Consider the following 26,394-nt stretch of genomic DNA (forward strand, 5'->3'; position numbering starts at 1 on the left):
AAGCAGGTGGTGACGAGAAAGGACATCACAAGCAGCTTTTCCACAAGCTGAGAAAGAAAATACTATCATATAAAACATGATTCCAGTCTGCACTGGCCTTTGAGCAATTCTTTTGTCCCAACTAGCCACACAATGGGATTCTTTTTTGTTCCTTTTGGAGTTTCCTTCCTCCATCACTCCTCCCTTATACAAATGGAGTCTGGTCTCACTCAGCTCCCTCTGCTGATCAGCACTTTGATCATTCCTAACATTTAAATTTAAAATAAAGCTCAAACAACCAGTGCATTAGAATTTAACAGGTGTTCAGGAAGAAGCTGATACAGAATTTCAGATTACACTAGATTACATCCCAGTCAGTGCAATTATAGTGGGGAAACGGAAAGCACTCTTGACTGTGTTATACCTTGGGATTACTGATCAGATCACTTTGATGTCTGTAGGTAAAACTGTTAAGAAACAAAACAGCAAGGCAGCTGCTACATGTGTTCAGTAAACACAATTTCATATTCAAAGCAATACATCGGAACGCTGCATAAAGCATGCATGGATTATTGTGCATACCCAAAACCAAGTGATGTGCCGACTTACTGTGATGCACACATGTACAAATGCACAGAACACATCTGGCTACACCTACAACATCTCAGATTTGAGACGGACCTACTGTAGAAACCTTGCAATGGTTGTACTTACTAACTGAACTATTTGATCCCCTCAAGCTACGTTTTCAACACAATCTACATGACTGCTACCATACGACATGATTTCCACATTAGGCCATTTTCTACAAAGAAGATAAAGTATTAGGGTTGGGTACCAAAACCTGGTGCCAATATGGACTGAAACGAATCAGAACGCAGATTTCGGTGCCTCTAAAATGTCTGAGCGATTGATTTAAATATTTGTCCTGGTTCTCCGAAATGTAAAAAAGAAGCATGGGCGTCGCTAGGCTTTTTTAGTGGGGCTATAGCATTTAGCTCCATAAACTGTACACAAATTTGCGATCGCCTCAGAGTCAGTCCCCTTAAATTTCATATGAAAACGAGGCAGACCTGTCTCCTCCCCGTCTTTCAGCGCGCTCTTCAATCCGCAGACCGCGGCGGAGCAGCACGAGCAGACTCAAACAGAAAGAGGACACGAGGTGTTTTTATCAGTAGATTGTTAGAATATCTGTATCTGTGCAGTTCTTTGTCATAAATACAGTTTACAAAATGTAACAGGGGAGCAATCGGTTTCCCATCTACTGTAAAGTTTTCTCTCCGTTCACCGCTCATCACACTACAGCTGTTTTCTCCAGCGAAAATCTAGCCCTTAACACACTTTTATTACACTTATTTAAATATACTTAATTTAATTATACATACTTTATACATACACTACTGTGCAAAAGTCTTAGGCACGTTAGTATTTTCACCCCAAAGAATGGTGTTCAGCCAGTTATTTATATATATTGCTGTAGTGTGTCAGTAGAAAATATCAGTTTACATTTCCAAACATTCATTTTGCCATTAATTTTTATAATAATCTAGTGAGATTTTTGAATGCACAAGCAGTCTGACAACAGCCAGTGCTCCACATGGAGATCTGATCTCACCATCATCAAATCTGTCTGTGATTACATGAAGAAACAGATGAAATTGAGATGATGAAACTAAATCCAGAAGAACTGTGGTAGTATCTCCAAGACGCTTGAAGAAACCTTTCTGCAAGTCTACCTGAAAAGCAATGTGCAAGTGAACCTGGAAAAAAGCTGTTGCAAAGGTTGGTGACACCAATTATTGATTTGACTTTGTTAATAGAAGTTAATTGATAAATAAAATCCATTTATGACAATATTTTTTAGGGGTGCTCCGATCACGATCGGCCGATCGTTAATGCGCATCTCGTCAGTAAAGCCGGTTCTCTAATCAGCGGTAAATTCCCTCAGGTGCGTGATTTCACATAGAGCAGCGGTTACTACACAGAGCCGTTGTTAACTGAGAAGATGCGCAAATCCACGTTAATTTTCAGCGTTTATTTGCGCATCTTCTCAGTTAACAACGGCCGATCGTGATCGGAGCACCCCTAATATTTTTTAAAGCATCCTTACTTTACAGCATATTTACACAAGTTCCTAAACCTTCTCACAGTACTGTAGCTTTGGAGGCAGGTGTCTTAAAATGTCTTGAAGACATGAATTTAGTTTTCTCGGTTTCATCTGTTTCTTCATGTAATAACAGACAGATCTGATGATGGTGAGATCAGATCTCTATGTGAAGCACCGGCTGTTGTCAGACTGCTTGTGCATTAAAAAATATCACTAGAATATTATTAAAATTAATGGCTAAATGAATGTTTGGAAATGTAAACTGATATTTCCTAGTGACTCACTACAGCAAAATATATAAATAACTGGCTTAAAACCCTTTTTGGGGTGAAAATACTAATGTGCCTAAGACTTTTGCACAGTACTGTACTTTACAAATGACACTGTTGCTACTTTATAAAGAATGACCATACAGTCATTCACAGAACTGATTAAAGACAGTGACAGACAGTACTCATTTTAACTAAATATCAGAGTGATTGACAGAGATACAGTAGAAACATTATGTGTGGTTTTGTATTAAACAATGATCCAGATCATGAAATACATTTATTAGCCTTACGCCGCCTTCACACTGGCAGTTGAAATCAGCTCCGATATGGCTACGAAACAACCGGAAGTCATTCATTTCCTATGGACATTCGCAGACCGCATGCGATTGGCTACGAACCGGGTCCGAACGAGTGCGGTGCGAAAAAAATTGTGTCCGTTGGTCATCCAGATGCATTCAAAAAATTTAACTCTTGCGAAAGGCTACGGACGGTTCCTATCCGACAATTCCAGCGGAAGTTGGCGTTGCTATGGTACTGATAAACAGACCTGAATTCATAACTTTTAATAAAATAAATAATGACTTTATAACGATAAGTTGTCATGTCATTTTTTTATTTCCATGATTTTCTAACATTTTAAGGGCAATTAATACAATTAAAATGAATAATTAAATATTGTGACCCCCGCTCTCGGACACACTCGGTCTCTCTCGCTCGAGTGCAGGGTTGTTTGAAACCCTATATACCACTATGCCACATTTAGCTGACCTGACATGCACATTCAGATACAGACAATATCAATCGTTCTAATCTCTCCACCATTTTTGTTCTACGCGCTTCCGAAGCTTTCCGATGCTTTTCAGCGGTGAAGTACGACGTCCACTGGGGGAGTATTGCGTATTACGGAGCGGATTTCAACTGCCAGTGTGAAGGCGGCGTTAGAGTAAGGGAAGCACAACTTGGGAAATGAGAGCATCCAAGGAGCATGTTAAAGTTAAGGATTTATTTTAAATAATTTTAATGTTCTTTAATGTTATCCCTAGTTTTTTTTGTGGTTCTTTTTTTTTTTTTGTATTGGTTCAGGCACTGGTACCGTTTTTAAAAGTATCGAAATGGCACCGGTATCGTAAAAAACCCAATCGATACCCAACCCTGTAAAGTATTAATGGAAATTTCTACTTTAACAAACATATATGTTCTAGAATCTATTTCTTAGTTAAAAAAAAAAATGGAAATGGAAACAATGAAATACTACATTTTAAAATGAGCAAAAGGGACAGTAAAGTGAACATTTCTTTTTTAAATAAATGCTGTTCTTCTGACCTTTTTTTTTATTTTTTTTTTTATAAAGAATCCTGAAATGGTTTTTGTTTCTTTATTTATTTTATTTTACTTTATTTTAAACTATAAAACTTCTCAAATTTACTATTTTTATTCTTACTATTTTTAGTGGGTTGTTTTCAGTAAAATTAATGCAGGCTTAGTGACAAAAAAAGACTTAAAAAAAAAAATAGCATACAAAAATCTCACCCATGCCATATATACATGCAATAACTGATCTTTTGAGAGGAGCTCTGGCAGTATTCAAGCAAGGTTAATGCCAAATGCTTTGGAGTTGTCAGACAGCATGAAGTCTTGCAAAAATGAACAAAAACTCCTGGTCATCTCTTCCCATTTATCTCTTACTGAAAGGCATTTCATTTATTATAGATGCGGTTACACTAAGAGGAGAAAAAGGAAATGAACAGTGTGTGGTTTTGCTGAAGTGCTCATTCAGCTTGCTTTGCATACAAAGGGCATTGAGCATGATGTAAATCTGTCATGGTGCTCCCCACACGGACTCACCTCACAGTGCCCCGCGGCGGCTGTGAAACTCTGCAGCTGTGCCTGGAGTTCTTGGATCTGCTGATCTCTCTGGCTGAGCTGCATGCTGAGGGCTGCTTCCCGCTGGCGGAGCTGTTCCTGGCTGTGCCAAAGGGCTTGGTATGACACGCTCAGCTCGCTGTGGAGCTGTCACAGCAGAAACAGACAGTGAAGGACAAGCTCGGTTAATGCAGTTAAGTCCTTGCTGGAACACAAGTTCACCCCCAGGGGAACGTGTTCACTCGTGAGGACAGGCGCTAAGTTCAGACAACAGATGCACTCCTGTACCTTCTGGTAGGAGACGGTGTCTGCCGTGTGGGCCTCCTCTTGGCTGCGCAGGACTCTTTGCGTGTCCAGGTTAAGCCCCTCCAGCTGCTGAATGAGCTGGGCCTGTTCTCCTGCATGTTCCACACTCTGCCTGTACAGACACTGCAAGTCCTGGAGCTCGTGTCTGGACATGAACACACACATCACGGTCAACTCATATGGTCAGGGTTAATCAAAGCTCAGCCAGATCTGTGTAAGTGCTGCTTACTTGATTTGACAGAGCTGTTGTTCTTTGTCAGCTCCATCCCTTTCTACATTGGAAAGCTGAAGAGACAAAGCAGTTGAGCGACTCTGAGCCTCTAGCACGTCCTGTCTGCTTCTGAATAGTTCCTCTTCCAAATTCTGCAAGAGAAATTTATTGTTAATTGGTTCAATGGCAAGAAATACCCCCCTCCCCTTTTTTTTGGTGCAGATCGATTAATTTATTCAAAAATCCATTTAAAATTCTATTCACACATACTGTAATGTACAGGCAGTAACTGTATCTTTTTGTGATAAACATGTTTTTAACTTCTAAAATAAAATTAATTCTGAAGAACAAAGGGTATAATCTTTCATTATTGTATCTTAATAATAATAATAATAAGCTCCTTCACTGCTTATTTGCCTTTTTGTCCACTGCATCAAAATCATGTGGTGTTCTCTTATATTTCTATATGCTATAGGTAAGCGTAGTTCTCAAATATCACCACAGTTGCAAATGTGAATTGAATTTATTCAAAAGATCAGTAAATATATGAGTTATGTGGTATATGGTAATGTGAGTTACACTTTAGACAGATCATTGTCAATACTGTCAGTTTTTACTCATTTTGGCAAAGAAAATTGTTCAAAACAAAGCCACAATGGAACTATTGTGCATCTCTGACCAACACAAAATGGTGTTTAATTTCTGAATGAATAAGCATTTTTGAACCAATTAACGATTCCAAGATCTAGTCATAAATACAGTCATTTGCTTTTTTTCTTGAATAAATCAGCCATTTAAACAAATCTATTGAATACATGACTCAGTCATTAAGACTAATTAGTTTTAGTTTCATATCTTAAGGAAAAATTGTATGTTTTAAAATTATCTCATATTTGAAAATATTCAAAATATTATTTTTAAATCATTAATTCCATAGTGTTAGTTATGCAGTTGTAATTGCAGTGTTAATACATTGAAATGCTGCTTTAGATTCGGCATCTGTGCCACGTCTATAGTGCAGAAATTGATTTTGTTGATACTCATTTAATTTGATTGGTAACACCCCATAGCGTTGACTTATTTGTAATTGCATTTTTTGATTAAATGCAAGAATTCGACAATGATGAAGCATACATCTAATAAGGTTTGAAATTGCTATTATATAAAAGTAAAAAAGTAAAAGGAGGTAAATACTGCCTCATAATAAAAGAGTTTATTTCTGTCACTGCTGTGAGCTAATCCCCTCACCTCATAATTATGACAATTATGAACAGCTTTGGGAGGCAGCTGTCCATGACAGGCCTATATCAGCTAAGGCAGTGGTTCCCAAACTTTTCCATTCCACGACCCACCTAGACAAGTGTAATATATTTCACGACCCACCAAAATATTAAAAAAAAAAAAAAAACAACGAGTGAAATTACTTTAAACCTAATCTTACTTAAAATTTTTATGACAGAAATTAAGTATTTAAGAAAAATAACCATTTTATTTTAGAGTACAACTGAAAATTTCACTACAAATTTACAAGTTTTAATTTTTGTTTACTGGCGTTAAAATATGTAGTGTCCATAAAAACGTGAAGCAGGCTCACTCCAGTGAAGTGTGATCTGCGCTGCTGTGTTTTGTTGCATTCATGATCCTTCCGTGTGTGTCGGCGAGAACGGAGCACAATCCAACACTTTTTTAGAAAAGCATAAGAAGCAAAGCAGAACTATCTAAAACAGTTTGGAGATTAAAATAATTGTGAAATAGGTAAAAAAAGACCGATTGAACCTTTTAATGACATTGCTCTGAGACCTTCAAAACACGCAACGCACACGGACTTAATTGCAATTTGAAAATCACACTAAGGATATTGCAGTTCATTATTAATGTTGGTGGGCTATATCGTTGTGATGAGTGGGTTCCCAGTTCCCGCCTCCTTCTTCCTGTGATTGTGAAGATTTTAATGTTTTACACTGGTGCCGAAGCCAGGGAGGAAGGAGGGGCGCGCTGCCGAAGATCCTTCGCCGCTGGGGTGAATCCGCAGTGCCATCGAGCAGGGCGAAGGAGTCTGCCGCCGAGGGTGCTCGATGTGGTGGGCTGGAGTGAGTTGCCGGGGGGGGGGGGGGGGGGGGGGGGGCGAACTCACTCCAGCCCACCGCCTCGATGACTCCTTCGTGGAAAGAGGTGGGAACCGGCGGACAATCAAACAAAGTTTTAATAACCAAATAAACACAAAACAGCGCGACAGCCCCTCTCGGATGACTGCCGTGCACAAATAAAAAACAAACACAAAATAAAACCCAGGCCTGGTCCTCTCTCGTCCTTCACTGTCATCGCTCCTCTTTTGTATCTTTCCGATCTCCTCCGTGGTTCTTGAGACCGGTGAGTGTTGCTCATTTCCCAATCACTCCACCGGCCTAGCTCTGTTCCCATGGCACTAGGCCCCGCCCCACTCGTCACATTCGTGCAGCCCTAGACTGAACTGTGTTAGTGTCTGTGTGTCATTGAAACGCAAAATTAGCTGCAGCCAAGTGACTTTGTGCGACCCACCTTGTTCCATTCCGTGACCCACGAGTGGGTCGCGACCCACAGTTTGAAAACCCCTGAGCTAAGGCACCGGCACAAAAACAGTCACCAAAATATGTTCTAATTATCATATCACACCCCCTAGTAGGAATAGGGGCGAAATGATAACAGAGCAACATTTTTATAAATAAATAAATAATTCAAGATTTTATACAAAATCTATAATTTTGACCTATACAATGTATTGTTGGCTATTGCTACAAATATGCCTGTGCTACTTATGACTTATGTTCCAGGGTCTCACACACACACACACTCACTCACTCCCTCGTGCATATTAATCAATTGACACGATGGTGTCGATGTTTAAATCATTTAAAATGAGAATGTAAGTGTGCTCACCCTATTTTTGTTTGTAAGAAAAAATTAGATTAGATTTCATATCGCAATATATATCGCAGAAAAATAAAATATCGCAATGCCATTTTTTCCCAATATCGTGCAGCCCTAGTTAACACTGAAATATTTATCCTCATACTTATCCTATCTTCATACTTCTAGTGCTCATGAGGGAGATTTTGTGTGAAAATGCTATAAAATCTTTAACAAAAGAAACAAAAATCCAACATGGATACGAAGGTGAAAATAAAAATAAAACATACATAGATGTTTTTTTGTTTTTTTTGTTCTTTTTTTATCATGGACACTCTTGTTTGGCAAAAAAAAAACTCAGAGAACTTGACCACAGTAAAAAGGAACGAAGAAAGGCAACGGATTAAAAGTAATAGATTAGCAACAAAAGCGGGAAGCCTATCAGCAGCATTTCACAGGAGCTGATGGAGATAATGAGAAGCAAACAGATGCTGAGCATCAAACACTCAGGCCAGGGAGAGCACGGGCCAGCCCTCATTAAAAACTAGCCAGTGCTGACAGGGGCACTGAGAGAGACAGAGAGCACAGGAGGAAAGGGGACACGGTCCGAGCACCACTACAGTCTAATTTAATTGGACTAGTTAGAGTTTAAGGTCCACACAGACCTGCCTCTGCCCTTCCCCCCATGGAGAGTAATGAACACAAATCTGTATGTAAAGCAGGTAATCACACAGGTGCTTGAGTGACACTCAACCCAAGAGGACACGAGCCCTATTAAACATACACAAATACTGAATGGAACCTATGGAACATGCTAACAACAGCTCATGCTCCATCTGTAGTAGGTCATTATAGCCCAAGTCGCTAAGCACCACGACAGCAGGCAGGACTGATTCGGGGCCACATGTAAAACAGCTCTGGTCATGTTGCAAGGGGTACACTCCCGCTGTTGATTGGGGAAAAGAAAAATTGGGCCAACCATGTAAATCCACCAAGTCATTATTTCGCCCCCTCCTGAACATATCTATCAATATTTAACATTTGCGCATTGTGAGACAAGTTCATTTACATGAACCCGCTTAGGAAGCAGCAAAAAAAGAGAACAGGGTGTGAAGCGGGGTACCTTACCTTGACTCTGGAACTGCTGACAGCCTCTTGGTCCCGCAATATCTCCAGCTCTGCCTGAGAAGCTGAGTGCTGAGCATCTAATTGTTGCCTGGCTTCCTGTAGGGCACGCCTGCCCTCCTCCTCGAACTCCTGCGCCTGCCTCCTCGCTTCCTGCCGGGGAAAAGAGAGCGAGAGATGGTCGCATCATTGGGATGAAAAGGCAGCAGAGCAGGCAGGGCCAGAGAGGAAAGTTTGGAGCACACCTGTGTTGGCAGGGCAATCCGAAGCCCACACAGGTAGCCTGGCGCAGGCACCATCTTTTGCTCTAATGATAGCTCTAATGAGAATAGCTCCACTACAGGCCCATTAGTCCTGCCAGCCTGCCTTTGATGCTGATCTCTCGCTCCTTTCTTTTTTACCCACACTATCCTTCCCTCCCTTTTCTAAGAGACCCTGGAAAGACACATCCTCCCCAGATCTTCACTTTATCAATTAATCATGCCAGTCCCATCAGAAGGTAATTAAGGAGAAGCCACATCACATACACACTCTTTCCTCTGCTCGGCCATCATTAAGTATTTATTGAGAATGTTTTTCTGAGCTACGCTGTCACTACCAGCGCCACCCTTACAGCCCCTGGCCCCGACCCGGGATTTTGAGGCCTTAGGCAATTGGCTCCAGGGGCTTGTCAGTTTTTTTCCCACTCCCTCTCTTCCTGGTGTCACAGGCACAGAAGCAGCGCTTTAAAAGTGGTGCCAGTGGAAATTTGTCCAAACCTTAAGTTGTCGACTCTTATTCCCCAGTCTCTGCTGCAGAGCTGCCAGTTCTTTCTTCATTAAACCGCACTCCTCCTCACTGCCACGCAACTGCTGGACTCGGTTGTTTATCTCCTGCTCTTGTGCCGTCACTTTCTGTTTAAAGAGCCACATGAGTGATCGTGAGAGACAGCCGTTAGTCACAAGCAATCTGGGTATGAGTGTTTACAGGACTGAGAGTTAGGTTTCATTAATAGTTTCTGTAATGGGGTCAGCTGTTGCATGATACGGAGATGGGGAAGCATGTCACAGGCGTTTTGTCCTGAATTGCTAAATGTGCGACACGGGAATGAGCAGTGCTGTACTATGATGTTTCAACAGGACATGATAAAGCTAAAAGAATTATTCAGTTGTTACTTGCTACATTGTTAAAGTTAACAGTTTCTGAAGAAATAATATTGAAAGGCCAAAATCATTGCTGTTTAATTAGCACTTCTCCAATGAGATCTATTCCGTATGAGCGGATTGTGAGATAGCAAGTAAAAGTGTGAATAAGCTACTATACGTAAATACCTCAGCAGTGTGGACACAATTCACTGTGTCCAAAAAGATGAAAGAACAGCAATATAAAAAATTTGTTTGGCTGAAATATTGAGAGGAGGCTTGTTACCAAAAAAAGTTTACTACCAGAGAACATAATACCCATAATGTTGAATATTTATACACAAGTTCACTGTCAATACTCAGAACTAGATCTAGAACACCTGACCATGCATGAAATGCAAAGACAGACTTAAAAATGAAGCGTATCCCAGACTTTAAGGGAACGTTTGCCCCATAAGACCTTAATTTATCTTCGAAACACAAAGAAAGATATTTTAGAGATTTTTAATTGATACTGCATTACACCAAAATTCTGAAGTTTCAGAAAGTTTGTGAGGAGAACCCAAAGAGCTCTATGTAATGCACATTGACCAATGTTTATATCTAAATAAAGACCTAAAATAAATCTGTTTATCATATAAAAAGAATGTGTCTGTTCAGAAGAATTGGATTAAACTGCTTGATTCATATGGAATAAATTTACACTTTCTTTACAACGAACTGACATGGAATGACACAAGGGTGACAGAATTTTCACCTTTGGGTGAACTACCCCCTTGTTCTATGTTCAGTGCAAATATTCAATATCGTTCACAGTTATCCCTCTGCCACCTCTGTTATTCCGATAATGCGTTTCCTATTGCGAACACACACTTCAACCGGGATGTCTCGCCTCTATGCTGATATCTCAAAAAACAACCCTGAGCTGTGGGAGGCAATTAATTGCCATGTTTGGGGAAATCACTTGAATCTTTCTAGATAGAGAACTTATGTTCAGTCTGTGCACCATGCAAATGCTGCAAATGCAGGTTTTAATAGAGATTATAGCACAAGTGAAACTCAATTCAAAATGTTGATAATGAGGTAGGCAAGCACTGTTTTAACTCTAGTACTTCTAAGTTGGTAGGAAAAGAGGTTTAAATAAGTTAAAGAGGTCTAGGACAGAGAGATTAGCATTAGAAATCCCCAGCGCAGTTCAAAAATGAAAGCTAATTATGTTACAAAAATGGAAGAAGAGGGGCAATGGAAGGGGGTGGAGTGAGAGGAATGCTGGTCAAGGTTAGTGTGGAAATGCAGAGATGAGATGAGGATTCAGCAGACCATCACACGGCCAAGGAAGGAAAAAGCAATTAATCACATTTGGATTCGTTTGGCACAAAATTTGGATGAGACGAATGCCAGTGGTTTTGAGTGGTACCCAAAATTCTGATTATTAATGAGTTTCTCAAGCAGGGCATGATGGTCAAATTCCACTAACAGGCCAGTGCAACTTAAACCTGACAGAAGAAAAGACTTGTTCAAAACTGTAACTTAATTTTTTATCTATTAAAAATAGTGCATACTAAAGCATCAACTTCAAAATGTGCACAGTTGGCTCTTAATCTGAAACAAATTCTATTTGTGTGTAAAAAAATACACTATATTGAGGAATTGCTGAACAGATATATTAATACAAAGGATCAGTATTCAGTTGCTCTGGATATGTCAACATGTCTGCCATCTTGGAACAATTATTTCATACAAACACTCAAACATTTCATATGTATGACTTATATAATGCTAATATACTGCAGGTCATTTAACAGTGTATATACAATCCACAGTCTATCATAAATAGTTAATTATACGGTATTTTCTATGCTACTTTCAGATTAACAATTTATATGTGTGATGCATCAGTAAGTATGATGATAACGCCATGGTCCTTTTTTCACATCCATAACATGATTGAATGTGATTAACAGTTCCAGGTGTGTAATTTGATTGGTGGTGTGCCATATATTTAGTGCTTTAGTGTATATTTGGAGTACAATAGCACTGGAATGATTCAATGTTTGCATCACTCTGCTTATATACTGTATATTTTTTTTGTAGCATTCCCAACTTGAGTATGTGAGAAGCATAAGTAGAGTTATTTTTAACTCTGTATTAACTTTAGCTCACAAGTTATTTTCAGACTTGTGTAAAGTCACAATGTTTTCTACTGCTTCAGGAAAATTCAGATCGGGGTTCCTATCCCCCAAGTGATAGGAGAGCATGAATTTTCTTTGTTACTCAAGTCCACTTAAGAACATAAGAGAGCATTAATATCTTGTTTACAGAATTGCTGTATAAAAGCAATATCACACTTACAGTTTAACTGCTGAACTAAACCATGCTGAGCAACACTCTTGCTATTATATTGTTATAAGTATAGTTTATGGTTTGGAAAGTAAACCACAATCACAATGTTACGATCAGTGTTTTTCTAGCAAACCTGTTACCTTAATCTGTGCAACCAGCCTGTACTGAAAATATTTTTACATTTCCTCATAATAGCATTAAAGGTTGTGTTTTGTGCCATTTATTATTATTATTATTATTATTATTAAACACTTTGATTTATCCCTAGACCCTAAAGGGTCTAAGGTCCACCCACCACAGTCTCACAAAATACTGCTGCAAACTATGATACTGTTCTTATGCAAATTTACTATATATGAAATAATGTTTGATTGTGTTTCAATTGTTGGGTTTATTTATGGTTTATAACCTTATTTCAGTAAAAGGTACAAGCAATCAGACTGTTGTTCCAGATCATTGATGAAGAGCACTTTACCAATACTCGTTCCTTCTGAATGTAACATCATCAACAATGTGCAGAACCATTTGACTTTTATGACAAACCAAATCCTGTGAAAATCGGTAAGAAGGGACTGTTACAGCCTGTTGCAAAGCACACCTGTCATCTGACTGACATTCACTTCCTTGCAATTACAAGCAGATCTTGACCTTTCCAATATGGCAGACATGCAGCCGTATCACTGTAATTAGAAATAGTTGCTAATGTGCCATCTAGGTGTTTATATCTATGATGCTGACACTAAACATAATTGCTGCTATGAAAATAAACACACTGGCCCTTCATTAGAAATGCTGTCATGATGTCAAAGCCATGGTGTGGTGTTTCGTAAGTTCCAGCTTGGTCCGCTATAGCAGAGGTCCCCAACCCCAGTTGCGACCCAGTACCAGGCAGTGAAAGAGCTGCTGGCAGGCCAAATGAACGCAAAATGATTCTAGGCTATATGCAAAACCACTGTATTATTTATCGTGTTTCCCCTTTAAGAGCCAATATCCAAATTTATGGGCGTGATTTCAGAAAAACGTTTGTTCCACACTTTAAGATTCAGCTAATATTAACATGAGTGGGAAACAAACATCTCTCGAAAGTTTCTTTAGTGAAGGAGGTAAGAAAAGAACAAATGATAACGATCATGAAGCAACAGCTGCTGGCAAAGAAAAAGGAGAATAATAAAGGTGCCTTTAACCGAAAATATGATTATTCATCTCTAAAATATGGTTTTGTCTCTTTTGGCAATTCACATGCTCCAAATCCAATGCGTATAATTTGTGGCTGACTGTATCGCTAAAGCTAAGAAGTCCTTCATCATTGGGGAAGAACTGATTTTGCCAGCTGCAAAAGTCATTTGCTGTGAAATGTTTTGCAGAGCTGCAGCTAAGGTAGGCCAGATTCCGCTTTCAGCTAACAAACTGACGATATCACAGAGGACAGAGCAAATGTTAGAAAAGGTTAATGCGTTGCCAGGGTATGCACTGATGAATTGACCTATGTTGACAACAATGCAATATTATTGGTTTATGTATAATATATAATTAATTTGTCACTGCATGGGAGAATGACAACTGTTTTAAAATTGGCAGACAAAGTGTCTGCATACAAAGCCAAGTTGCAACTGGGGGGACAGCGAGGATACTTTCGACATGTTTCCAATAGTCAACATTAGGAGCGTTACTTCCCAAATGCAAGTGATCTAAGAACTAATAAGGAATGGGTGTGTTTACAAACCCATTTACAAATGTGCCTAGCAAAACATCCATGCCAGTGCGTAAAGAGCATCAGTTCATTGAGATCGCAAATGATTAAAACAAAACATAAGATAGCTGCGAAAGGCTCCGAAGTGTTTACTTCCTTTCCGAACTTCATACCTTTACAAAGTGGGTTTTTCTGTGCTCACAGCCACTGAAACAAAGTTACATAGCAGACTGGCTGTCCGCAACACACTTTGAGTCTCACAGTCACCCATCCCTCTTCACTGGGATCATTTTTTTTTTTTCAGGGAATCAAGCCCAGTGCTCCCATTGATTATTATGGCGAGTTGTAATGTTTTGTATTAGTTTGTTGTTGCATGCAGTTGAAATATAGAGACGTAATTTGAGGATTTCGAGTAAATTACATTTATGTTCCGATCTTCTCAAGAACCCCACCCCCCTCCTTGCAGTGAGAATACTGTCAAAATGAAAACTGGTCCATGCTATAAAAAAGATTGGAGACCCCTGTGCTATGGGTTATCAAGCCATGGCTAATCTTATTTACACAAATGAAGACTATGCATGATGCGTGGACATATCTGACGGACTCGCTGCTGGTGAGTTTCTAATGAAGCCGACTGACAGATGTTTCATTAAGAGGCATGATTAAAGGTGAATTAACAACACGGCTTCATCACTAGCTGTCACCCAAGCAGATTTATCAAGCAGTCAGAGATGCTCGTTAAAAAAGGAGAGACGAAGGTTTCTGAGACCACATGCATGTCTGTACACCAGTGGCTGGGGTGTAGTTTAAGTTGTGTAAAGCTCTCACAGTACCTGTTCCAGCCCTTGGATTCTGTAGTCTTTTGCTTGAAGGATCTCCAGAACTTTCCTGTCCTTGTTCTCAGCTTTCTGCTTTTCTCTAGTACAGCACAGATTGAACAAAAGAGCAAAATTAAAGGCGCAGGCTGTCACAGTATCAGAATACAGAAGAGGGCGAACCGATCCACTGGCCTCAGTGAACACTGAAGCCATTCACATTTGAAAATCTATTTGGGATGATGCAACGGTGACGCTCGGTTAGGAGATAAAACACTGCAGGATAGACTGGATGCTGTGAGAGAAGAAACAGGCAAAATTGCCTTTCAACCACTCAGCACGTTCTCTGAGCTTATACCGCAGAGGGTCAAACAGGGAATGATGGGATATAACTCCAGTCTCCAGGTATCAGTAATTATCAGGATATCAATACAGGAACACTACTCACTGGGGAAACACAAACACCCCTTTCCTTTCAGGATCTAACCCTCTTTAGCAGGTGTTTGGGGGGAAAAGACAAAAGAATCCCAATTGGGGTGAGTTTGTTTGAACAGCCGCCAGTCACCTGGGATCCTCCTTTCCCTGGTTCACTTTTTCAATCTCTTCCACCCTTTCTCATTCTATCTTAACCTGAGGACATCTGACATGGTATGGCTCTCCTCAGAGAACACCACTGCCTTGAAGCTTGGTGATGTTAACCATATCCCAAGCCAAGTGTTTGCTCCGTACCAGACCAGCCAGAATTCCCATTAGCCTGTGTGCTTCACAGAGTAAGCACAATTATCATGTCAATCTCCCGTGTGGCACAATGCTGATATATACACACGCCCTCAGGTGCATGTTGCCAGTTCTTTGAGGAGCAGCTCGGTTTGTTGCACTGCCTGAGGAAGAAGCTGGTGAGGGATATCGGAGAGCCTAGCCTGGCTGGTGCTCTTTTATTTATCATCACTTCTAGAGTCGAGGAACACATTTGCTTAAGCTCAAGCTTTTGGTCACAAAAAATACTCCATATCTCTGACCTTACATCAGGTGGTGGAAAGAATTATTTAATTTGCACCCAAATAAATACACAGCCATTGCCAAGCCATGCCAGTGCCCTAAATTTTCTCCCAAGTGCAAAACATTGCTTTATCTTCACCTCTTTACATCATAATAATAACTTTTAAAAGTCATGTCAATGGCAATCGTTCGGCATTACGAATTCTTGATCTCTTTTTTCCCCCCACAACACGTTCCCATGCCACTTTTGTAGCTCCCCACACCCTCTTTGAGGGTCATAAGTCATGTTAAATCTAGTATATGTTCCTCAAAGAGAAGTTTTTTAAATGTCTAGACGAGAAGAGAGAGAGGGAGTCTGTGTTGAGGATAAGAGGGTTTAGATCATCATCTGCTCTCGAGTTCTCTCATAGCTGCATTCAACGGCGCAGCCACCCAACACACACACCTGCAGAACCGTGCTCGCAAATCAGGGATTTCATGTTGCAGAAAAAGCATTTATTTCAAGTCTGAATCGTAAAAGTGTAATGATTCAATAGAAGAAAGGGACTGAGAAAATAGGTGCAGAGGATTTGCTGTTGTTAAAAAAAAAAAAAAATGGTGACTTTACAATGTTACTCACCTTTCCATTACAAGACTCACTGCCTGGGTTAGGTCTGGACTAGCCACTTGAAGTCGCTTCCAAAGCGACCACACAAACTCCTTGTCTGTCTATTAGAAGCAAATACAAAAAAAAAAGATGGCTCATTGACAAAAGTCAAAATTAAGAACCAGCCTCATTATAATAATGAAAATCCTGCAAAGAAAATACCAAGCAGTTTGACATTGCATTACACTTATTAATGTAAATAGATAGATAGATGGATGGATGGATGGATGGATGGATGGATGGATGGATGGATGGATAGATTAGACAATATCACAGTAAATTATATCACAGGATGTATTAAAACTGAAGATCAAACAAATGCATGAAACATTATTGTTCTAAAAAATAACAAAAAAAGGAAATAAAATCAGAGCAATCCTATTCATGAAGTCACACAGAAACAGGGGAAAAAACCCAGGGGTAAATCTGAACTCACTAGTTGCCTAAAGAATAAAGTGGCTGCAGAGAGACAAGGCACGCGCAAGACACACTTACAATTCAAAGTGTCTTTTGGAAAAAAAAAATGGCTTTCAAAGATTTTTAAGCTACATTACATTTAATGACAGACATCATTTTCTGACATTAATAAAAAAAAAACAGAATTACACCAGATCAACTTAATATAAAATTATCTGTTAAATTATGTCCACATCATTATAAGATTAAAGTCATAAATCCCTGCAGAATCTGCTGGTGTCCAATTAGTACATGAATTTTAAACCCTATTCAAAAGTGTCTAATTAATTATTTACTAAATGGTGCAGGCAGACCTTGATAGACCATAGGCTAAACATACAAAGTAGTGTGTGTGAGAGAGAGACAAATGAATATAAAAAGAGATCTCACAATTCCTAGCCTTCATTGTGTTTAATGACAAATTAAGAAAAGTCCTCCATCAAATAGGTGGTCTCTTCACAAGCGCTTAATCTCACTACATCAGAAGATTGAGCAACTCCTGCACATTACAGGGATTTTCTCATGGAATGGAAGGTGTTTGATATGTTGAAAGGCAGTGGTATTGATGAATTATTTATCTATACAGCAGACCATGAATGCCCACTGGATGAGTGCACTCATTGAATGTTGCTATTTATACAAATATTAATAAAGTAGAACTGCCTCCCTGAAAATTCTAAGGTCCACTAGAAACATTTTGCAGTTAATGGCAGTCGATGGATGGGCACAGCACCTTTCACATAAATTATATGTGATCCTTTATACATGCACACTTGTCATTAAAAGTGAAATGGAGAAAAATCAATTGTTAACCGCAGGCAAGTTTAAAAAAAAAACCTAGACAGAGTCAGTCGACATCCACCGATGATGTAGTCCTATTGCAGGTCGGAGTAAGCCTTTTATTGTTGTATAGTAAATAAAGACCACCCACTGAGTAATTGTTGATGGCCCTTCTCAATCAGGATCAGTGTAAGGATGTCTGTAAGTAAATTATATACTCAAAAATTATAATATATTAGTAATATTTTTCAATCTATTTATAATGATAGCTTGAGTTTGAGACACTGTTGACAATGCAGGTATTTGTTTTTTAGGCAGCACCTGGTGGGGCTTTAACAATATGCAGTATCCTTAAGTCACATGAGTTAAGTGTTCAGTACAGTGAGTCCATATGTTGGAAGTCGGGTTGTTTTAGCATCACAACTGTGATGAACAATCAATGAACCAAAAACAATAATAATAATAATAAATAAACTGCAAGAAAAAATAATAATAATATGGGCTTCTGATATGACTATCTTAGAATACTGGTATATTGTTGAGGTAGTAGATTTTTTTTTTTTTACTATTGTCAATATATCCTGAGACAGAGAAGAATAGACCAAATAAATTGTAATTTGACACAAAAAAAAAAATAATAACAATAATAGTAATAATAATATTATTAAATGGTTTAAAATACCTGGCATTGAGCAAGTTCCTCAGACAAACTCCTCACCTCTTCCTCGAGGAGTAAAACACGTTCATTGTCTTTCGAGTCCATTGAGATCCTAACAGAAAAGTTCATTTATATCATTGTCTAGTCTAAAATAAATTAGATAGAAAGACAGATAGACAGATGATGAACATGTAGATGGAGTTGAATAAGATCAAGTGAATCTGAGTCTATGAATTAATGAAACACTCTCTGTGGACACTGCATTAAATCTCAATAAACAGTCACTCAATTCAATTATCCGATATAAAATACAAAAAAAACACATTAAAATCGCATGACCAACTGCAACAATAAAGCATTAATAGGTGCCTAATAAGATAATAACAAAACTGAGCACTAATACAAGTGTTTTAACAAACTAAGAACAACTGCTAGTTTAAATAAAGTGCGCGGTGTGTGTGTGTGTGTGTGTGTGTGTGTGTGTGTGTGTGACTGTGCCTGACCTGCAGCGCGTCCTTGGATACCGATGAACTTTATGCAAAGTGAAAACCGCAATATTATTAAATCACCATTCTGATTGCACCTGACAGCATGTTTTCATCGGAGGGTTAAAACTGGAAAATAAACTACAGAGCTCATTAAAGTGGAAATACAAACAAACGTCGTGACTGTTTCAAATGATCGCGCCAGTTCCGTGTTTTGATACAGAGCCGTTTACCACATTTCACGACAGGCCGAAACAATTTACGGCTTGCTAGTCTCAACGGACATTCTTCATCTGCATAGCAAAGAGTATAGAAGCCTCTTTGTGCATAGCCTAGACTAGAGTGTAATATTAATGTTTTCCATGCTATCAGTATAATTCACGGAACAAAAAAATTAACATTAAAACCTGATTTAACTATTATGTGAAGTTGTTTAAAGTCCAATATAATTTATATTGAAATAAGATTTAAAATAGTTTCCAACGATCTACAATAGCTACTACAGCACTTTCTTTCTTTCTTTCTTTCTTTCTTTCTTTCTTTCTTTCTTTCTTTCTTTCTTTCTTTCTTTCTTTCTTATGATTAATATAAATTAATTTGAGATAAGACACCAGGTGAATATAAGGTTAAAACAAACAAATAAATAAATAGGCTAACAAAAATAACAAATGAACTGAAATTTTCTAAAGATTATTATTATTATTATTATTATTAAAAGTTTTCTGGAATGTTTAAATATGCACATTTTCTATGTAAATACACATTAATTTGCATACATTTCCAGAACAGGGATCTGGACAGAAAGCCAGGTTCAGAATTCTTGTTTCATTTTGTTGACATATTTGGGTCAAAGTTTTTTACAAAATATATTTTGGATACATCTTTTTATCACTCCACAAATCATTTTCAAATTTCCATTCCATGTTTTTAGGAATAAAATGTTATAACATCAGGCAAATGACAAATTAACAAAACTGGAAAGTTTGGTTTTTGTCAGTGCTTCTGAAAATGTGTTGTAATTGACCTCTAAAGAAGCAAATAAATAAAGTGCAGTCAAATAAACAATTAAAAGTGTATTTTTGATGTTTTCTTTCCACTATGTGACTAAAAGTCAGAAAGCCCAACATTTCAAAACTCAACAGCACGTCTTGAACAAAATGTTATTTATTTATTTATTTATTTTTATGTATTTTATTTACTATATTATCATATCACTCATAGTAAGTACTCCTGGTGTGCTGCACTCTTTCTCCTGCTTTCAACTCAAAACAATTTACTCTTAATGTACCTATTTAAATCATTGCTAGTAAAGAGTCTACCAGGGTTGTTCATCTTGTTCAACACAATATAAATTATCATAGATTGCACTCTTGTATCATTCCGAATTTATTGAGGCAGATTAACTTTTTTCATTGCATAATGATTGTATAATTGAGTATAAACAACTGTGCATGTCCTTGTCGACTAGAGTCATATCATAGTCAAAAGGCTATGATTAAAACCACAGAAACAAGATTAGACAGATATAAAGGAGGTTGCAGGAGTGCAACAGACAGTAGGTCATCTGCTTTGGAGCTTGCATGCTCTCTTGCTCCAGAAGAAGTCAATTGACTTAGCGTGATTAGGCTTTTCTTTGACCCGCAAACAGTGCCTCTCATTAGGATGCTCATTTGAGCTGCGATTTCAGAGGCAGTAGACTGGCTGGTAATTTGCAACATCTGCCCCTTTTAAGAGCGCAGACACATGGCACTTTTGAATCAACTTTTTTTTTTCTTGCTCAACAAAGCCCTTTGTTTACTCATGATAGTTACCAGTCATCCATTCCGAATGTGATTTTACATGCACTCTCTGGCACTAATATCAGTTTCCGTTCAACAGCCTCCAACAGCAGCCAAACGTGACAAATGTAACATGCTCCATTTACAACCCCCAAGGCCTGTAAAAAGTTCAGATCAACAGACAACCACGCAAATGTTGCTCGAGTGGGAAAAAAATGAAGTATTTTTTCCAGTTATCTTTTTAATTTGAATCTGGACTAAAAACAGCAGGCAAAATAAATAATAAAAATAATGATTATAAGTTATAAAAATTCAATATTCTTAAGTGGGGCAAATTTAGACTGTACAACACATTTAAATCACTTTGTTTATTAAGGCAATGAACTTTGCCTGACAGCTTGTTTATATTCAGCAATTTTTGACTTTTATTTAGGATAGTCTGATTTTAGTATTTTCTTAGCTGTGGGGAAAAAATGGTTTTACAATCCTGTTAAATCTTGTTTTTAATATAATTTTCAATAGCTTATTATAATCTGAATTCAGGATAATAAGGACATTTTTCCCCAGACCCCTCTATAGCAAAAGGTGTCCCGTCTTAATGATTTTTGCATGTAGGTTTTAAACCTTCTTTCTTTAATTGTTCAGTTTGCTCTCTCTCTCTCTCTCTCTCTCTCTCTCTCTCTCTCTCTCTCTCTCTCTATCTCTCTCACTCTCTATAAATATATATTTGTACTTTATTGTAATGGTTCAATAGCAAAAATTGTATTGCATATTAGAACATTATTTCACAGCATGACAAATGCTGATACCGTCTGTTGTGTCTATATGATGTAAAGTAAAATGATTCCATTTAACTCATCTGTTCATCCTTCTCCATGTCACTAAGAAACAGAGATGTATTAACACCAAATCAACATACAGCCCGTACAATCAGGAAGCATCGACAATCCCTTGGTGGGCTGAGTAGGCAGAGCACGGGAAGTATCTCACCACAGAGGTTTGGGAAAGCCCCGGTTCTCCGCCTGCAATCGGAGGTAGGAGGACTGTCATCTGCTGAGCATTTACCTTTGATAAAGAGGGGAAGAAAAAGGCTACGCACTTTATAATGTTCTAAAAACGTACAAGATGTTCACTTTGTAGACATGCTGGCTGCAAATCTAGCAGTGTCACTTTGGAATGGAAATGAGAGACATTTTAAAGAGGAGCACAACACATCATTTCCCAGTGGATGAACATGTGGGTGTGCAAATCCAGTTGAGATAATGTAGAAGCTTTAAACTTGGTTCTGACAGTTTATGTGCCCCAGGATATTGGTTTTAAAAAGGGAAACAGAATTTTATCCCATCCTACTTCCTACTGTGCATCCATTGTTTTATCCTGAAATGTAAACAAGTTACAGTATGTATCTATTTTATTTAAAAGTTTGGAGAAATTAAATATGAAAATAATTTGGATGTGCATAAACTAAGTGTCAGGCAATTATTTAGTAATTAAAGCAATTTATGATATGCCCAAATAATACTAATAGTTCCTCCACTGCTACTACTAATGGTTTCACTTTATATTAGGTGTCTTTAACTTGGTAGGTATAATGTACTTATTGGGCACACTTTTGTGTCTGGGATGTAGTTAAAGTTAGGGACAAGTTTTGTTGAATGGTTAAGTTTAGGTGTGGGTGGTAGGGTCGACAAAGTAATTATCGATGTAAATTAATTAAAAGCTGTAATTATTACCTTGAAAAGCCATTTATACTTGATTCGATCTATAAAAATTAGTTGGTATGAATGAATGTATATATGTTGATTCAATGACATTAAATTATATTTTTGACTTTAATAAAACCGGTTAATTTAGATGTCACCATTTTCAGGTTACCATCTTTTTCAGTGTAACTACCTGTACATGCAAGCATTTCTTAAATATGAGTACAATGTAAAAACCAGATTTAATATATACAAATTAATGTATATAGGTTGGTTAATTGAACTTGAATAAAACCAGCTAATTTAATTGTTAGGTCACATTTTTGCAGTGCACTTAGTATAAAGAAATTCCTAAACTTTTTAAAATAATAATTATCTGCAAGTCACAATCCAGCTCCTTCATAGCAGTGACAGTCATTTATTCTGTGCAATGGCTTGAAACCTACAAAGCTGCATCTCTCCACTTGCCCATCGGCAAACCTGTCATCACGCGCCCATCCGCTTGCGTGCAACACACCCGGAGCTCCCACAGAATGCTCTGCATCCCAGGACAAGCTCCACTGTTGAGCATTTGTCCCCCGTGCATGAGTCTCTGGCTCCATCTGATGACCTTCTAACTGTCTTCAGCAGGCAGTGGGTTTTGGATAATGAGGGGATTGATAAGAGGGCTCTCTTCCTGTGGGCGATGGGGGGAGAAAGAGGAGCCAGTGGGGTGGAGGGAGCAATGCTTGCCCCATGTGTCTCTGTTGAATTGTGGGAAAAAGGAGAGAAGTGATTCCCCTACAGGCTGTATCAGATTTCCCCTGAGAGGATCATGCTGCTCAAATAATGTAAGCCCCTGGCAAACACAGAGAACATTTTCACTCCTTTGTTTTTGTTTATGCTTATGAATGTGTGCAAGGAGGTGTCCATGACCATTATCCACTGAAAGTATGGCATCAAGCATTTAGCTAACACAAATACATACTTTGTTTCCTTCCACCGTGAATTGATGTTCCTGCTAGAATGTTGAAAATTTACACAAGAGAAGAGATCAATGGTAAAAGATGGCTTCCATATTGAGGGTGGATGGTGAAGAAGGAAAACACAAGTGACACCATTAGCTTGACATTTTCCTCAGTGCCCACAAATGGGAAATATGTGTGGCATTTATTGAACAGACACACAGTCATATGACATCTGATGGCCATCCCAAAGGACCAAAACCGGTAGAAGGTTCAATAGCTCATTATCAACTGCCCTTTGAGTAATTAGACAATTGGAAGGGGTCTGACATCAACCAATATGTATACTCGGGTCACACAGGTGGCTTTTTGCAGCTGATTTCAGAAAGGAAGCAGCTTTAATGTCATGTTTTTCTTTAGCAAATAAAAGAGTCAAGCTGCTGAGTTCATAACTCTTGGACGCAACTAGTTCATTGCACTTATAGGATGGCTTTCCACTTGATGAGAATGTTTAATTGACTTCATTGAGCTCATTCCACACAGTGTAATCGAAATAATTTTTTTAATAAGTATGATAAGGTAATGCAAGAAAATTTATTTCAAAACAATTTAATGCTCCATTTTCGAGCTAGAAGTTCAAACATCAAACGCTGGATTACTCATTTGACTGAACCCACGTGAACATGCTAATGCATCCATTACTCATAATTCTTTAAAGGTCTATTTTCTCCTCTCTGTTGTTTAATATCAGGGAACAATGTACAGTAATATCTCATTTAATTAGGGATTTAAGCTCTCTAACTACTGGGCATATGGTATTTACTCTGCCATGGCCTTGCACATCAGATGAATATGCATATCCTGGGAGTGTGTAGCTTGTTACCCTAGAATGAATTCTACACAAGTTTAATCCCTGATCTATTATTTACCTCTTGACCAAACATGTGAGTGGAGCCTAACACATTGAAAATCATTAATTTACACAGCATTAAAAAATGATAGCTCTATTCATTGGTCATAAAATAGTTGTAAAGCTATTGAACAAGTCAGTTTAGGACATACACGGTTATAGAAAACTACGATGAACACCCCACCTGTTGGTTTCCCTTTAAATTAAATTACATTTAAAGTGTAAATTGTTGTTGTTGTTGTTATTTTATTATGAATAATGTAAAGAAATAAGTTTTCAGTAAATCATTTTAAACATTTTCTTTACAACTTCAGAGTCTGTATATACATGGGGAAAAAACGAGAAAAGAATGGAAACATTAATTAAATATATTGTGTCTGTAGGATTATTTCAGGCGTTTATTATAGCCCTTATATTAAAGCTACAGTTTCGGGTTTTAGACCAACGAATAAAAAAATAAAAAAACAACTCTAAAAGAGAAAAAAGAAAAAAAGAAAAAATAAACTCTTAAATATACTTAGGTTACATAAAACTTCTAGTACTTAGCCCATATTAGCACAGAATACTCTACTGTTTAAAGATACATCACTGAACAAACTAGATAATAAACTACCAAATAACCTATGCTAGAAGATAATTATCCAATTTTACAAGATGATAATATAGTATCGACGATAATGCACATAATGCACAACCAATTACACTAGACTAAAATATATTACCATGTTCCTTTGGATGTAATGCAGCAGTCAGAGAGAGCTGACTATGCAGAAGAAATAACCGGGAGTGAGTAAGACAGTTTTCTCTTCTCGGACAGCCAGAGATTTACCCCGCTGCTTCAAACAACCCACCCACATTAGTCCCGCTCCTGTCCCGCATCAGTCCCGGTGGAGTGTCTTAAACGAACGGATCTGGAACAGCGGAACCAGCGCTGGGCTTGTGGATCCACCGAAACAGCTTATATTTTCAACGGTGTTTCGCTTTATAGAGCCCCGGTGCATGCGAATGACGAGAGCGTAGAACTCCCTTTATTTCTTTCTTTTTTAATTAGCAGTGTTGTTTCTTTCCTTAACGATAAATGACTGTTTTGATGTTCCTCTTAATATTATCGGTTTGAAACTGAAGGAACAAACATAAAGTTTTGAGTGAGTTTAGAGAGATTTGCGTAAAGAAGAGGAGAGGGAAGAGGAAAGCGTCCCCCCACATGAGGGCGAGATCTGACTGAACTTCATTCGGCCATTCACACAATATGAAGAAATGGTGAGTATGAACGATCAACACAGGAACACTTTACAATAACCCTTGTCTATGACATTAACAAACATTATTGTAGTGTAGCTATAGAGCTCATTACAATCTTTACGTCACGTAGCCCACGCTTAAACAGTCATACCCTAAATGGCACGAAACGTTTAAATGAACAATAGATTAACTTAAATTTGTTAAACGGTAGGCTATATTATTTCTTAATGATTTAATTTACTGAAGTTTGTCGAACGTGTTAGTCAGGTATTTTAATCATAAAATCTACTTCCTTGAGCATGTTTACAAAATAAAGTCAAAGATAAACTGCTTTACATGGGGGTTGCTTTCATCTCACTCTTTCTTTATTTACTATTTAGCTCTCATTTAAATAAATAAATAAACATAAAAAAACTTTTTAAAGAGTTTTAAATGGCAGTAATCATGGTTTATTCTGAATGTCTATTTGTACATTAATCAGCTGAGCAGAACAATAATGCAACCAAATTAAACTGATTTAAAAACTGATTTTCAGATTCCTGTTCAACCTGTTGGTGACAATTACAATATTTTCTATCATGCTTCTTTTTGTCTTAATGTTTATTGCTTTCATTTTGCTGAAAAAGAGAGAAAGTGATTTTTAAGGGCAGGTGAACACTGAGGCATTTCATTCTCAGAGAACGCAGAGACAAGGAGGAGATATCACTGAATATATACAATTGGGGGGAAAAATCTCACTTTTCCTCTACTTAAGGTTTTATGAGTTTGCCACTTTAACTATTTTTTTTTCTTTTCTTCTAACCTCAGCGGCTGTCTTTGATGGGGCAAGGTTGTTCAACTGCTGCAGTCAAGAATGCCAATTTGCATTCCAAGTGTCATTTGATGACTTTTATCTGCACGGCTTCCCTGACTTGTCTGGACACTTAACATTTCATCTGCTCCATGTCAAGAGTCAAACACAGTTATGTCCCCTTTCTCTATCTCTATCCTCCTCTCTCTGCCTTTCTCTTTCTCTTTCTCATCACCTCTCTTATAACAAAAGAGCATAGGTTGAGGACAGGGTTATGGGAGAAAT

General features: G+C 38.0%; 1 protein-coding gene across 4 annotated transcripts in view; it reads right to left on the reverse strand.

The window, feature by feature from the left end:
* Positions 1–19,008, reverse strand: part of cntln (centlein, centrosomal protein) — a 158,457-nt gene extending 139,449 nt beyond the window's left edge. For 2 of the 4 annotated variants that reach the window (XM_059554074.1, XM_059554071.1), the window contains exons 1-9: positions 18,761–19,006; positions 18,282–18,369; positions 16,337–16,425; positions 14,737–14,821; positions 9,508–9,642; positions 8,753–8,902; positions 4,757–4,890; positions 4,510–4,672; positions 4,204–4,368 (exon numbers count right to left, since the gene is read on the reverse strand). In XM_059554074.1, the coding sequence (XP_059410057.1) occupies positions 4,204–4,368; positions 4,510–4,672; positions 4,757–4,890; positions 8,753–8,902; positions 9,508–9,642; positions 14,737–14,821; positions 16,337–16,425; positions 18,282–18,362 (1,002 nt within the window). In that variant the 5' untranslated portion in view covers positions 18,363–18,369; positions 18,761–19,006. Of the gene's footprint in view, positions 1–4,203; positions 4,369–4,509; positions 4,673–4,756; positions 4,891–8,752; positions 8,903–9,507; positions 9,643–14,736; positions 14,822–16,336; positions 16,426–18,281; positions 18,370–18,760 lie in introns of all 4 variants that reach the window. The other 2 variants (XM_059554073.1, XM_059554072.1) reach the window with 2 other exon arrangements.
* Between the last annotated feature and the right edge of the window lie 7,386 nt (positions 19,009–26,394).

This window comes from Carassius carassius, chromosome 7 (assembly GCF_963082965.1).
Source record: "Carassius carassius chromosome 7, fCarCar2.1, whole genome shotgun sequence".
Taxonomy (NCBI): Eukaryota; Metazoa; Chordata; class Actinopteri; order Cypriniformes; family Cyprinidae; genus Carassius; species Carassius carassius.